Raw genomic sequence first — 13143 nt, 5'->3', positions numbered from 1 at the left:
TCGCCCGCATTCAAACAAACGGAATGAATATGCGATTATATTTCACAACTTTGGAAGTACTGTGACTGGAAAAGGCTGGCAAGCAAGCCGCAGACAGATCAGGGGATTCACTTCCCTGTTAGGTAGGCCTATGCTAGACCAGCAACACGCGCTGGAGAGACGCATGTTGACATCAAACCATGGAACTAACGCAAGTTTACCCGACTGCTGTTCCCGCTGTCATTCTCGTGGCGTTTCTTCCGTTTTTCATGCCCTAAATGGTATCGGTTTCATGTTCATCTTCTTAATGTATGAGGCTATAACTGTATAGCGCCTACTGACTTGTCTGTCACTAGCTTGACTGAAGAGGAGACGGGGGAGGGGGCCTTCATTAGCTTGCGGGGCCCTACGCAACTTGCGTAGTGTGCGTATAGGGAGAACCGGCCCTGAACATAAGGCATATTTTCACCGCTTTTCAGCAAAATCTGAGAGGTACCATGTACATGATACCCCGATTTTGGCTGTTTTCACTTGGAATGACCCCATTACAAAAACGAAGTTCACCCAAGGGTAGGCTACTTACAATTTCAACAGCAACAAAGCCAAGTCGGCGTCTGTTTTGCAGTCTTCTTAGAAACTACAATCTGACTACATTTTCGAGGCGCGATTGGATACTTCCGCTGAGTCACATCCGGATTTACCCGGACCGGGTTCAGAAAGTTGCATATTTGTTTTTTCCGCGGATAAGCGATAGGGAGAGGGCATCTTCTCTCACCTGGCTAAAGGGCATCTACTCTCACCTGGCTAAAGGGCATCTAAAGGGCATCTACTCTCACCTTACTCATGGACATCTCCTCCACCCTGCACTCTTCCATGGACTCCTCCAGAGAGTTTCCAGAGGCTTCCATTTTGATGCGGTGCGAGCGGATGGACTTGACCTCCTCCTCATCCTCGCCGGCCACAGAGGGGAAAACCTGTAGGAGACGAGGAGAGGGATCGATGAGCCCTTTCCGTGCGGTCACCTTAGAAATGACTGAAGCAGCTGGACTGACCTCTTATACAAACAGGTTAGCCACTGACCTATTGCAAAGACCAGCTCAGTAAAAGACAGCTGTGAGGAGAATACAAAAAACAAACTCTAATGTGGTAAGATCTCTAACTCACAATCTCTAGTGCAGTAGCATAGGTGACGCTTACAGATGCATATCTAGTGGAAACCAATAATATCAAGGTGTTTGTTTGTCACCGTTCCTTTATATCATTTTGATGAGCACTTGAATTTCTTCAGTTCAGTTCAGTTAATACAACAGTTTCAAAGTCCAATTTTTTTTTTATATATATTTTTTGGGCATTTTATGCCTTTAATCAGATAGGATAGTAGAGATTGACAGGAAGTGAGAGTCGAGGTGGGATCCGGAAAGGACCACGGGACGGGAATCGAACCCGGGTCGCCGGCGTACGGTGCAGGTGCCCCAGCCAGTCGCGCCACTGCTGGGGCCAGGGCCAGTTTCAAAGTCAATTTAATGGTAAACTAACTAACTGACTGCCTGTAAACTATTAGGGAGAATGGTGCGCCTTCCCAGTCTACCCGTCTACGGAAAAACAGCCTTGCAACTTGCTCTCCCCCGAATCACAAATTGCTTTACGGAAATTGTGCAATAGCCTACTATTAGTATGAAATTGTGTAATATTACCTTGCCAGTCGAAATGGCTTTTTGGAGATTGTCTTTGCCAGTTTGTTAACAAAATCCACATGTACTGTGTCCAGGGGGGAAGGTTGTAAGCCATGGGTAGTATTTACGACATTTGTGTAAAATACAAATACTCCATTAACGTAGGGGGAGCCCAGTAGCAAAAAAAACAAACCCCCAAAACTGTATTGGATACTTTTAAGAAACATTGCTGTCTTGCAAAGGATCTGCTTTGCCGTGACTTTTATGCAGTATGTTTTATGTATTGAACTTCAACTGCTGGAGTGTGGGTTGACAGAAATGGGGTAGCAACATGTGTAGCACTTGATCAGAAATACCATACTGGCTTACTGTTATGTCATCTACAAACACAAACATAAAAGCTTATCCTAGTACGTACCAGCACCTCCTCGCTAATAGGAGGATCTGAGGCAGAAATGGTGGCCTTGCTGATGGTCTGTGTCTCAAACTGGGGGCAGGCTGCCTGAGCATTCCCGTCTTTGTCTCTCTTCCCCTTCAGCCAGTATGTCTCAATCTCCACATTGCCCTGTAGGAACACACCCACACAGACAGACAGACACACACACACACACACACACATATATACACACACATATACACACACACACAAACACAGTCCTGTTGATTCAAGTGATTTTGTATACAGTCCAAGCATACTGTTATGCAGTGCTTTTGTAGTTGTATTAACTTTACTAATTAATACAATACTTATTAACACACAAACAAGACAGAAAACAAAAATGTACTCATCCAGGTATCGACACACACTAATCCCGATCAGGTGCCACAATATTCTCTATAGTCTGTATATCAAGGAGTACTATTAGCCACGGAAATATCTCCGGGATCATTAGTGGATCAAAGTCTATCCCTGATGCATGACTCCCTGCAGGTCTGCAAAGGTTAATGTTGTGGAAATTAATAGGGAGTGTGGACCTTTGCCACACAAGATGCGGCAAAGAATGTCCCGTAATGACCATGTGAGTGGCAGACCTACTCATCTCACAAGACACCCACTGGCAGAATGCCACAGACGGAGCATGAGTTCAGAAGGACTGCCATGGACCACATGGATGTCATGCTACTCCAACAAACAACCCTATGGTGTCATTTTGGCTGTCAAAGCTGGCACATGCTGCAGTAAGCTTGACTGAGGGTTTTGTCACACAGATGAAGTTTTTTTCTTTTTTTAATTCAGCAAAGCAGAGACTGTGGGGCATTCAGAACAGGAAATGACCCGGGAACGTCAGCACTGGGTTGAAACAGCCAGTGCTGAGGATTTGCTAAAGATGTGGGTTGTGACACTCAAAAAGGGAGAAAATGGCCACTGAGATATTCTCTGTTATTTGTCTAGAGGCTACAGTGACCTCTTCTTAAAGGAACACACCAATTCCTTTGGAAATAATCTTATTTCCAGTCTACCCAGCAAATAAGAATAACCCAGTGTGACATCATTAATGTAACCCAGTTTGCCTCACCATTTGCCCACTTCACTGGAAGTGGGTTACACTAGCTAGCTATAGGCTAACTGCTCTCTAACCCACTTCCAGTTAATTATGCCACGCTAGGCTAACAGTGCCAGACTGGGTTATTGAACACAAAGAAAAGATAAGTATATCCTGTTTTGGCCTGTTCCTTTAAAAGACATGTGTGGCCCTTGACTGTGGTTGGTGGCTGAGGGTGATTTTTGTAACCGTGACAGACTGACCTTGATGGTGATGGTGCCGCGCCTCTCGAAGATGAAGTGGCTGCCCTTGAGGTGCTCGTAGGTGGCGCTACTCAGCTGGATGTGCATCTCCTGAGGGCCAAGGACACAACGGCAGTCAATCAAAGACACCACACCACATCACCCTGCCATGATTGAGGGCTGAAGGGCTCAGCAGGGGCAGAAGGGGGGGGGGGGGGGCTGCCCATTGCACTGGGTCTGTGTATGGTCACTGCTCCCTGTGTGTGTGTGTGTGTGTGTGTGTGTGATCACCACAGATGGGTAAAATGCAGAGATGGAATTTCCCTGGTGACCAATTATAGTATCTATCTATCTACCTATCTATCTATCTATCATTTCATTGTTGTGCATGGAGCTCGCACCATACCTTTCCATTACTCTCCATAGCAGACGCCGTGTGAACCGTATCACCATGGAGACCATACCGCGGCATCTTATGACCAACAACACCAGCCACCACCATCCCAGAGTGGATGCCTGAAATGACAACAAAGTCACATTTTTTCCCCCAGCCTCACAGAGTAGAGGCTTTCCCCTCAGTGTGGTTTTCGGGCAGTCTTCTCATGACAATCCATCATGTATTGCTGCATTTCTCCTCTCCTGTCCACATCAAGATATGATATAGGAAATTATATATAATTTATTAGGACTATAGTGTAAAAACTGTAGGTAACATTTCTGCTATACAAACAGATCTGCTCACTCACCACATACACTGGTACACTGTGTTAGCTGTTGTTGGTTAGATGTGTTACTGGGTATGCTGTGACTACAGTTTTAAAGCAGCACTATGGAAGTTTTTTACGTCAATATAACAGGTTTGAAGTCATTCTGATGGTAAACAAACTTGTAAAAGGGAGAATCGTGCACCTAGCATAGCTGGCAGCGCCCTGCAGGCGGAAAACCAGCCATGCAGTTTGGCTGATGGCAAGTCGGGAGACATCTCGCGAGAATCGTGAAACATTAACTGGTCAGTAGATATAGCTCTTTGGAGATTGTCTTCACCTGTTGCTAGTCCTTCGGCTCCAAAATAAATGCACATGTATTGTGCAGATGTTCAGGAGGAAGTGCTCAAGCCATGAGAAGTATTTTCAACGGCAAAGTAAATTATAAATATTCTCTCTAGGAGGAGCTCATGAGTCACCAGATTACCCAAAACTGCTTTGGATACCATTAAGGGTGAGACCTTCCTATTGCTCAATGAGCTTCTCTTCAGTGAGACTAGCCTACTCACCCACTCTGATCTGAATGTTGTTTCCATTGGATGGGTCTTTCAGGTGGTCGATGGAGCGCACCATGTCCAGAGCCATGTCACAGATGTTGTGGGCATGGTACTTGGTCTTCTCAGGGGCCCCAGCTACAACCATGTAAGCATCACCAATAGTCTCCACCTGCAATGAATACACAGAGCAGGGGGCTCTTTTATATCTTCATCACTTATGTCTTGAATTGGATTGTGTGTGTGTGTGTGTTTGTGTGCATGGGTGTGTGTGTGTGTGTGTGTGCGTGGTGTCAGACCTTGAAGACACGGTGCTTCTCGCTGAGCGTGTCGAAGAGCGTGTACATGGTGTTGAGCATGGACACCACCTGCATGGGTGTGATGTGACTGCAGATTCGTGTGAAGCCCACCACATCGCTGAACAAGATGGTCACGTCAGGAAACACCTGGCACACGGGCAAAGTCAACTGGTCACTTCAACTCAAGCCTCTCATGATATTCCTTACTGAAATGGGTGAGCCCTAGGCATGTGGCTGGTATGATATGTTTAGTATGTATGGTACCCTTGGAGTTGATAACAGAATGCACCTTCACAAACACTGCCCTTTAGGACTACCTATTTCGCCTTCTTAAGATAATGCTGAGCTACAAGTTGTTGGCAGTTGCACACAGACAATTGTTTGCATTCTTTTGGAGTTTTGTGGACACACAGTTATGGAGTTTCTCTTAAGTGTATACAAATATTCAGTCATTACTAAAATATGTCGCAAGAGAGCCAATCAGAGTTTTGATTACTGTGAGCATTCCGACATGGTTGTAGCGTGCTGACCTCACAGGTATTGACGGCTGGCTCTCCTTTGCGCAGTCTCTTGGCCACAGGCTTAGGTATCATCCTGTAGAGAAGGTCATCTGTCTTCTTCATCTCGTAGTCCAGCATCTTCATGCTCTCCTCCAGCTTACTGGACTTCTTTTGCTCCTGAAAGACATAGGGGAGAGGAGGAGCAAATTAGAAGAGGAGGATTGCTAGAAATACTCATAAAAGAGCAGCTGTTCACAAAACAAAAAAGGTCTACAGAAGTAGAATGGTGTCTCTGCCTTCCACGGTGACAGAATGAACTGAAAAGATTCATAAGGCCACTAACACCAAAAACACGGCAAAAAAGTTGTTTAAAAAAGATCGTTCTAGCTAATTATAAATGTCGACATCCACTCATAAACAACAACGATATAAAGAACAATATAGTTGGGGATCACTTTCTGAGCGATTTAGAGGACGGTTAAAAGCTAACAGCCAATCAATCCAATTTTAGCCATCACATTCATCAACACGAGAAGAGACTTTCCTTATCATTGGTCAGTGTGAATGCTTCTATCCTTATAGTTATAGTCATTTTTATAGTTATCGTTCCTGGTGAGAACACATTGTGCTAATAAGAACATATTTGATTAGAGCTAAATCCTTCAGTTGAACTATTACTTTTCTTCTGCTCTTAATGGACAAAGTCAAGCAGAATTGTATCTGCACACACACACACACACACACACACACACACACACAGGTCACAGCACCTGAATGAGAGCTCTCTTCAGCTCCTCTGACTGCTGAGTGCCTGCCAGCACCAGGTCTCTGCTGGAGTCGTGCATGCTCAGGTCATTGATGTACAGACCTGTCTTAAACATGGCGCTCAGGCTCTCCATCCTGAACACACAGCACAGGACACACAGGCCCCACTCACACACAGACCACAATGCAGGACATTACATGTGTTTTAGATGGCCCACTCACACATAGACCACAATGCAGGACATTACATGTGTTATGGATGGCCCCACTCACACATAGACCACAATGCAGGACATTACATGTGTTATGGATGGCCCCACTCACACATAGACCACATTGCAGGACATTACATATGTTATGGATGGCCCCACTCACACATAGACCACAATGCAGGACATTACATGTGTTTTGGATGGCCCCACTCACACATAGACCACAATGCAGGACATTACATGTGTTATGGATGGCCCCACTCACACATAGACCACAATGCAGGACATTACATGTGTTATGGATGGCATGACGCAAATCCAGCTTAAATAGAATGAGATTCTACCAAGAGGACAGATGCCTGTAATAGTGATAAAAGGTCAATATTTCATGTATATGTTTGTATATGATTTCTTATTTTATGTTCATGTACATGTGTATGTATTGAAGATATGTAAAGGGCAGTCTGTCTGTGAGCACATGGCATGTTATCTGTGTAAAATATGAAAGGTGACTGTTACTCAGAAGGGATTGCTGAAGTGGGCCAGAGAGATGGAGATGGAAATGAAAGGAAATGAGAAATAGATTTGTTTTGGCAGACGGATAATGAGGCTCTGTTCCTGCAGCGTGACTCTTACACAGGCGTGCCGAGGAAGATGATGGACTCCCACTCGGGCATGTATCTCATCTGGCCCTTCAGTTTGAGGCAGCGACTGCCGTCGCCCCAGCTCTCCATGGCGTTCGCACTGTTCCCATCTGGCAGAGGACAAATCAACCCCACACACACACACACACACACACATGCACACGCACACACACACACACACACACACACACACACAGCGGGCATTAATAACAGGCCCATTAATAACAGGCCAGTGTGCCCCAACCCAGCACAGTATGGAGGGGGAACAAAGGCAGATCAACACAGCCAGAGGACAGCAAACACTGTCACAGCTCTTCTACTCTGAGTGTGGGCCTGAACGTAATGGGACAATGTGCTTCTCTGGTAGCTGTCCACTGGTAAGGCTACTGTGAGAGGGAAACTGGACCTAGCAACAACTAAAAATAGGGCACAGCAGGTTATATCACAGAGTTTCCTAATAAGAGGGCTTCCCCTGTGCTCTGCTAAGTTAAACACATTGGAAAGTATCAAGGAGAGGGGAGAGGGTCAAAGGTGAGGGGTCAGAGGTCAAAGCAGGGGTTAGTGACCTTTGTAGTCGTCACCAATGATGGACTGGAAGGCCATGAGCTCCACATCCACATCGGCTGTGCGGTTGGCATTCTCATAGTCCGAATCTACACACACACACACACAACACACACACACACACAGTTCTTTAAATAACAGTAAAGGTCTTCTTTTAAAAGGGCGAATGGTATGTGAGTGAGTCAGAGACAGCACTCACTCTGAACGCGGTTGTGCAGGTTTCTCTCTCTCTTCACCGGCTCTTTGGACATGATCTCAAACAGATTGTTTGGATGAGAGATGATCTGTGTAAAGAGAAGAGTATGGGGTCAAAACGCCTTTCCTGACCGGCCCACTACTGTGTTAACAACAGAAAATAACATCCAGACATGGCCTGTTCAGATTTATTCACCCTCTATACTGTAAAAGCATAATGAGTGTCAGACCCATTTGAAAGACAGTTACCTATCTGGCATGGCATTTCACAACAGCACCATTGCCCCGCATAAATTGAGTTACATTTTTGTCACTGAAAAATCATTATACTATATTGATACTTTATGTCAGACTATTTCACATTTAAAAAAAATTGTTGAGGTCTGTTAATACAGCTGTTTATGATTTAACGTTACTTAATGCAGTAACTACTGTAGCCTTAATTGTCCATCTCAAACGTAACCCTTTGTTATGTGCCTCCACTACCTTTGGTGGTGCTGTTTCCCCCTTTCGATGTGTGGCTGCTGGGCAGTATGTTTTGTTCTTTAGTTGTGTACAGGTGAGACCTGTTGTGGGTGGGCAGAGCCGGCCCTTCAAAAGCACGCCAGCCCTTGGCTTCAGGGGACACTTTGGTTCTGGCTACCGTGCCTGTTGTTGGCCTTCCTGCGTTTTCCTTACTTTGCTGTTTATCTCCCATTTTGTTATTTATCAAATTGTTTAATAAACCCCTAGACAAATGAGCCCAATTTACTTTACTTTTCTGTCATTTCATGTTGTGGCCAGTGCGCCTGGTCATAACACCCTTCTCTCTGCACTCTATGCTCTGGTCACTCGTGTCCCTGCATGACTTGCCATGTTCCAGGTAAACTCCACCAGGGGGCGAGCCAGCAGGAAGGCATCATTGATCTTCTTCCCATCCAGGTCAGGGAAGACTGTGGCCAGGCCAGAACCCACATTGTGCACCACCATGTCCTGTGGGGGGTAGAATGTGTGAGTGACATGCAGGGCTGCTAAACAACAATGCGACAAGAGAGGAAAACGAGAGAAGAGAAGAAGAGAGGAGAGTCTATACCTGTCTGAAAACAATGTTGAAGGGGAACACTTCAAAAAAGAAATCGCTGGTTATCGGTAAGATCTCCTGCTCTTCCTCATCTTCTTTCTGGATGTAGCGGTAGGCAGAGTTGTCAAAGTTCAACCTGTGACAAACATACAAACAAACAACCACAAACCACAAATTTCAGCTCACGGCTTTTCTAACATGGAACAACAACAACAACAAATAAAACAAACAAGCAGTGAATTCGTTATAGCATTGCGTATAAACAGTGGGCCGGACCTCATGGTGACGTGGGAGTAGTCTCCCACCAGCTGCTCGGACAGCACCTCCACATGAATGTCTGTGTCATAGAATTGCTTGCCCATCTGCCTCAGCTGACCCATGGCGTAGTGAAGGTAGCCCTTTCTTTTGCTCCTGCAGAGAGAGGAGCCAAAAGGAAACATCAGTAACACAGTGTCAGTAACTCAATAATTGTACCTTCTATGGATCAGCAGCACCTACACTTTAGATGGATCGATGGATGGATGGATAGAGAGATAGATAAATGGATGGATAGATGGATACAGTTGAAACCAGAAGTTTACATACCCTTAGCATACACATGCTAAAGTTGACCAAAAAGAGGAATAAAAAATCATCTTTTGGAAATTGCATCCTGAATTGCATCCTGATGAAGTTCCCTTGGCCTTTGGAATTAAAATAGCCACACATCATCGCATACCCTTCACCATACCTAGAGATTAGCATATTTTTATTTCAGTTAGCCTATTAGCTGGTTTGATTTGCATTGATCCATAAAATAACTGGCCTTAAAATAAAAAATAAGAAATAAAGAAATAAAAAAAATAAGAAATAAAAAGAAAAAAAAGGTAGAAATCTGCCTGCCTCTATGGGAATTTAACATAGAGGTATGTATACTTATGAGCACCTGTATTTTAAGGAAGAACATGTATTTATTTACGATACATTATTCATTCACAAAAGAAATTATGAATAATGAAAAGAAAATGGTTGGATTTTTCATTTTTTTTTATTAAACTCTCAAGAAGAATTTCAAGTTTTTGCCTGAAATTGCACTGTGCCTATTTACAAGGGCATTGTTCCCACCTCTTCTGGGGCCTACTATCAAATGTTGGACTTCTATAGAAAGCTGAGAACCTCTAGTTTTCGTAGGAAACAGTCACAATAAATGTGTGATGTACTCACAAAGAGTTACAGAGGCTAGAATATATTTTTTTCTTTCTGCCGGATTACAAGCATCTCTGAACTGACCACATTTCAGCCCTCTAGGTCTCTTGATATCCCTTAGAAACACAACTGAGCCCTAGCACCAGGTCTTGTGAAGTTGTGTGCAAAAGTAGATCAATATAGAATGAAAATATGAGTGCTTTAGACTATTATTTGCCAAGGTATGCCCATGCGTTTTGTAAAATGCCTATGGATACTCCCCATAGGACTTTTTGTTATCCAAAATGCATACTGACAATCAAATGCTTACTGCACATGAACCCCTTTGTGTAGAAGCATAATCCTGGTCTCAAATGAAAGGTAACACTTTGAGGTTTCATGCTTGTATTTGGATTATACTTCAGGGGTTCTGATATGGAATGACTACACTAAATATGGAATGATTACAAAAATGTCTCTATTTTTGCATTTACTTTGTTGGTTCAATGAGTGTGTATAAGATAGACTATACATCTGTACAACTAATATTGGATAACACAACATGAAGATTCAATTTCTATGGATTTTTGTGAATATGTCAGTACCCAATATGTTGCATCTACTTATTGTGCTGCAGCTACACTGCAGCCAGATATCAGGGTAGCACCAAAAGCGGAAGGGGGGGAGGGGGGCATTTTGGATCAAATTTAATTGAGACATAATAAGATTAATCTGAGAATGTAAACCACTATACAGATTGTACATGAAAAAAGTTGTCATTTTTGGATTCCCAAGAGTCAAAGCTTTGAAATGGTGTTTAACATTACTATGCTACATAGCAATATGGTGCATACAATTGATTTAGAATGTTGGGGGGAGGTGGGGGAGGGGGGTAACCGTCCCGCCGGCGGGACACTGAAAGTTATGTGGGGCATTAAGATAAATTTTCAAAAGATGATTTTTTATTCCTCGTTTTAGTCAACTTTAGCATATGTATGCTAAGGGTATGTAAACTTATGAGCACAACTGTAGATGGATGGACGGATTGATTGATTGATTGATTGATTGATTGATTGATGATCCCCAATGGGAAATTTCAGTGCTGCATGAACAATTCACATAAATCACAAAACACACATAGTATCTAAAAAAACAAACTGAAAATGAGGTAGGTAAAACATATATTTATAAACACTAGATGATTCTGGAATGCCACCCTGACTGGACTCTGATCAGGGCCAGGTCAGTTCCAGAGTTGACCGCTCTCTGGTCCGTTCCAGAGTTAACCGCTCTCTGAATCCCCTGTGTGCTATTTTCCCCTCTAGGGCGCCGGGCTTCTCTGACCTGTAGTGCAGGGTGACCCCTGTGGCCGACTCCTCCTGACAGAAGAAGGTGGGAGGCTGCACTTTGGGGTAGCTGAAGCGCAGATACTCATGGAGATTATCCAAACCATTCACAAAGTCACGCACATGCCGACCCAGCACCTGCACACACTCACACAGACACACGCACACACACACACACACACACACACACACACACACACACACACACACACCAAGCTGCCATTACAAGTCCTGACAATTTGTAAGACATCACAAGTAGGATTCATACAGATAAGCAGAAACTATGTTAATATAGTGTACAAATAGTGTAGCAATTTAAAATGCCCTCAGACATCCTTGGTAGAGTTAGAAGAAAACAGCTGTTTATATTTACTGTCTGTCACACCTTTAAGATTCTGTCATAGCCGTACTTCCCGACGAAGCCCAGGAAGTAGACGCCCCAGGAGTTCATGAGCTCATTGTAGGGTGTCCCTGTCACTCCACTGGCAGCTTTGGCAATCCGGGGGATCACACTCTCACTGTAGACCTGCAACACACACAGCCAAACACACACACACACACACACACACACACACACACACACAGCCGCCAAACACACACATGCACACACACTAACTTACTCTGGCCCCAATCCGGCAGATATCTGTTTACTTTTCATTATTACATTTCATTACAATATTTGTCCCTGACTGCATTGGCTATAAATACGTCAAGAAGGGATTATAGAGACCTGAGCTGAAACTGAAGAGCCCTGGAACACCCTCAGTTCACATTAATGGTGGTGTTAACTGAGCGCGCTCCACGCCTCAGGCTGTTGACAGGAGCTGCTAATCTGTCCATGGGGGTCTGTTAGCGAAGTGCAGATCAGATGTGGGAGGGCAGGGGGCATTAATGCCGACCTAATCTCTCTCACCTGGTGCGTGACGAAAGAGTGGAGGCGCACGTCGGCGCGCTCGCGCACCAGCTTCCACACGTCGTCCCCATACGACTCCTTGATGAAGTCGTGCAGGCTCTCGCACAGCAGCCCGTACATCTCGCTTCCTCTCCCTCTTCCTCAGAAGCAGGACCAGCAGACGTCCAGGTCAATGCGTGGCTGGGTCGCACACAATGGTCCTCTGAGGTGCACTCAGGGTCAGGTCAAGCTGTTTGATAAAGGCAGAGCTAAGATGAAGATTGTGAACAAGAGCAGTGAATTCACTCAAGAGCAGCGATTTCAAGTCAAGTCAAGAAGGTGTTATTGTCATTTCGACCATATACACTGTACACGGTAAAAATGAAACAGCATGTCACTGGGACCATGACATGGTGCTATATAGAAAACAAAGTGCTGACAGGACAACATTAAAGTGCACACACATTTTAAACAAATATACATAAAGTGCAGGCACTACATGGAGTGCAGTACATTTAGACACATATAAGACAAAACAGACAGACATAAACAGAACAGACATTTAGACACACATTAGACAGAACAGACATAAACAGAACAGACATTCAGATACACATAGGACAAAACAGACAGACATAAACAGCGGACAGACAGACCATTTGATGCTAGAAGTGAAAAGACAGCTATGTAAAGAGCAAAGGAAAAACACATTTTGCCTGACCGGTTCCAGCCTCTACCTTCCTTGCCCCGTGTGTGACAGAGTGGTGACTTCTCTAGAGTGACCCTACACTGTTTTTTTAAAAGGCCCTCTACTTACAAAAACCCTTGAGCATCAGAGGGGAGCTATTGTCCTGCTGACACCTGTC

At 44.4% G+C, this 13143-nt stretch overlaps 1 protein-coding gene and 1 long non-coding RNA gene across 2 annotated transcripts; one reads left to right on the top strand and one right to left on the bottom strand.

The window, feature by feature from the left end:
* Nucleotides 1–3615: 3615 nt before the first annotated feature.
* On the bottom strand, nucleotides 3616–12418 carry LOC143126272 (soluble guanylate cyclase 88E-like). The gene is made up of 14 exons (XM_076288172.1): nucleotides 12299–12418; nucleotides 11771–11911; nucleotides 11384–11523; nucleotides 9152–9286; nucleotides 8888–9011; nucleotides 8668–8787; nucleotides 7816–7904; nucleotides 7760–7768; nucleotides 7049–7156; nucleotides 6206–6335; nucleotides 5466–5612; nucleotides 4936–5082; nucleotides 4652–4808; nucleotides 3616–3894 (listed from the first exon to the last, which is right to left on the bottom strand). Exons 1-14 carry the CDS (start codon nucleotides 12416–12418, stop codon nucleotides 3755–3757), a joined length of 1707 nt encoding a protein of 568 aa, XP_076144287.1. The 3' UTR covers nucleotides 3616–3754.
* Nucleotides 3808–5024, top strand: LOC143126273 (uncharacterized). Its single transcript, XR_012987437.1, has 3 exons — nucleotides 3808–4596; nucleotides 4695–4784; nucleotides 4934–5024. It is a non-coding gene; the product is annotated as an uncharacterized LOC143126273 (long non-coding RNA).
* Nucleotides 12419–13143: the final 725 nt, after the last annotated feature.

This window comes from Alosa pseudoharengus, unplaced genomic scaffold (assembly GCF_046254945.1).
Source record: "Alosa pseudoharengus isolate Yale_2024_CS ecotype anadromous, Long Island Sound unplaced genomic scaffold, YU_APseudo_1.1 YU_APseudo_1.1_scf_16, whole genome shotgun sequence".
NCBI classification, from domain to species: Eukaryota; Metazoa; Chordata; class Actinopteri; order Clupeiformes; family Clupeidae; genus Alosa; species Alosa pseudoharengus.
Note: the sequence above shows the minus strand (reverse complement) of the source record. Positions and strands in the feature narration are given on the sequence as shown.

Coding starts and splice junctions, on each gene's coding strand:
- LOC143126272 (XM_076288172.1), bottom strand. CDS start 12,418: ATGTACGGGCTGCTGTGCGAGAGCCTGCACGACTTCATCAAGGAGTCG. Junction 11,912..12,298: donor ACTCTTTCGTCACGCACCAG/GTGAGAGAGATT, acceptor TGTGTGTTGCAG/GTCTACAGTGAGAGTGTGAT. Junction 6,336..7,048: donor ATCTTCCTCGGCACGCCTGT/GTAAGAGTCACG, acceptor CTGTGTGTTCAG/GATGGAGAGCCTGAGCGCCA.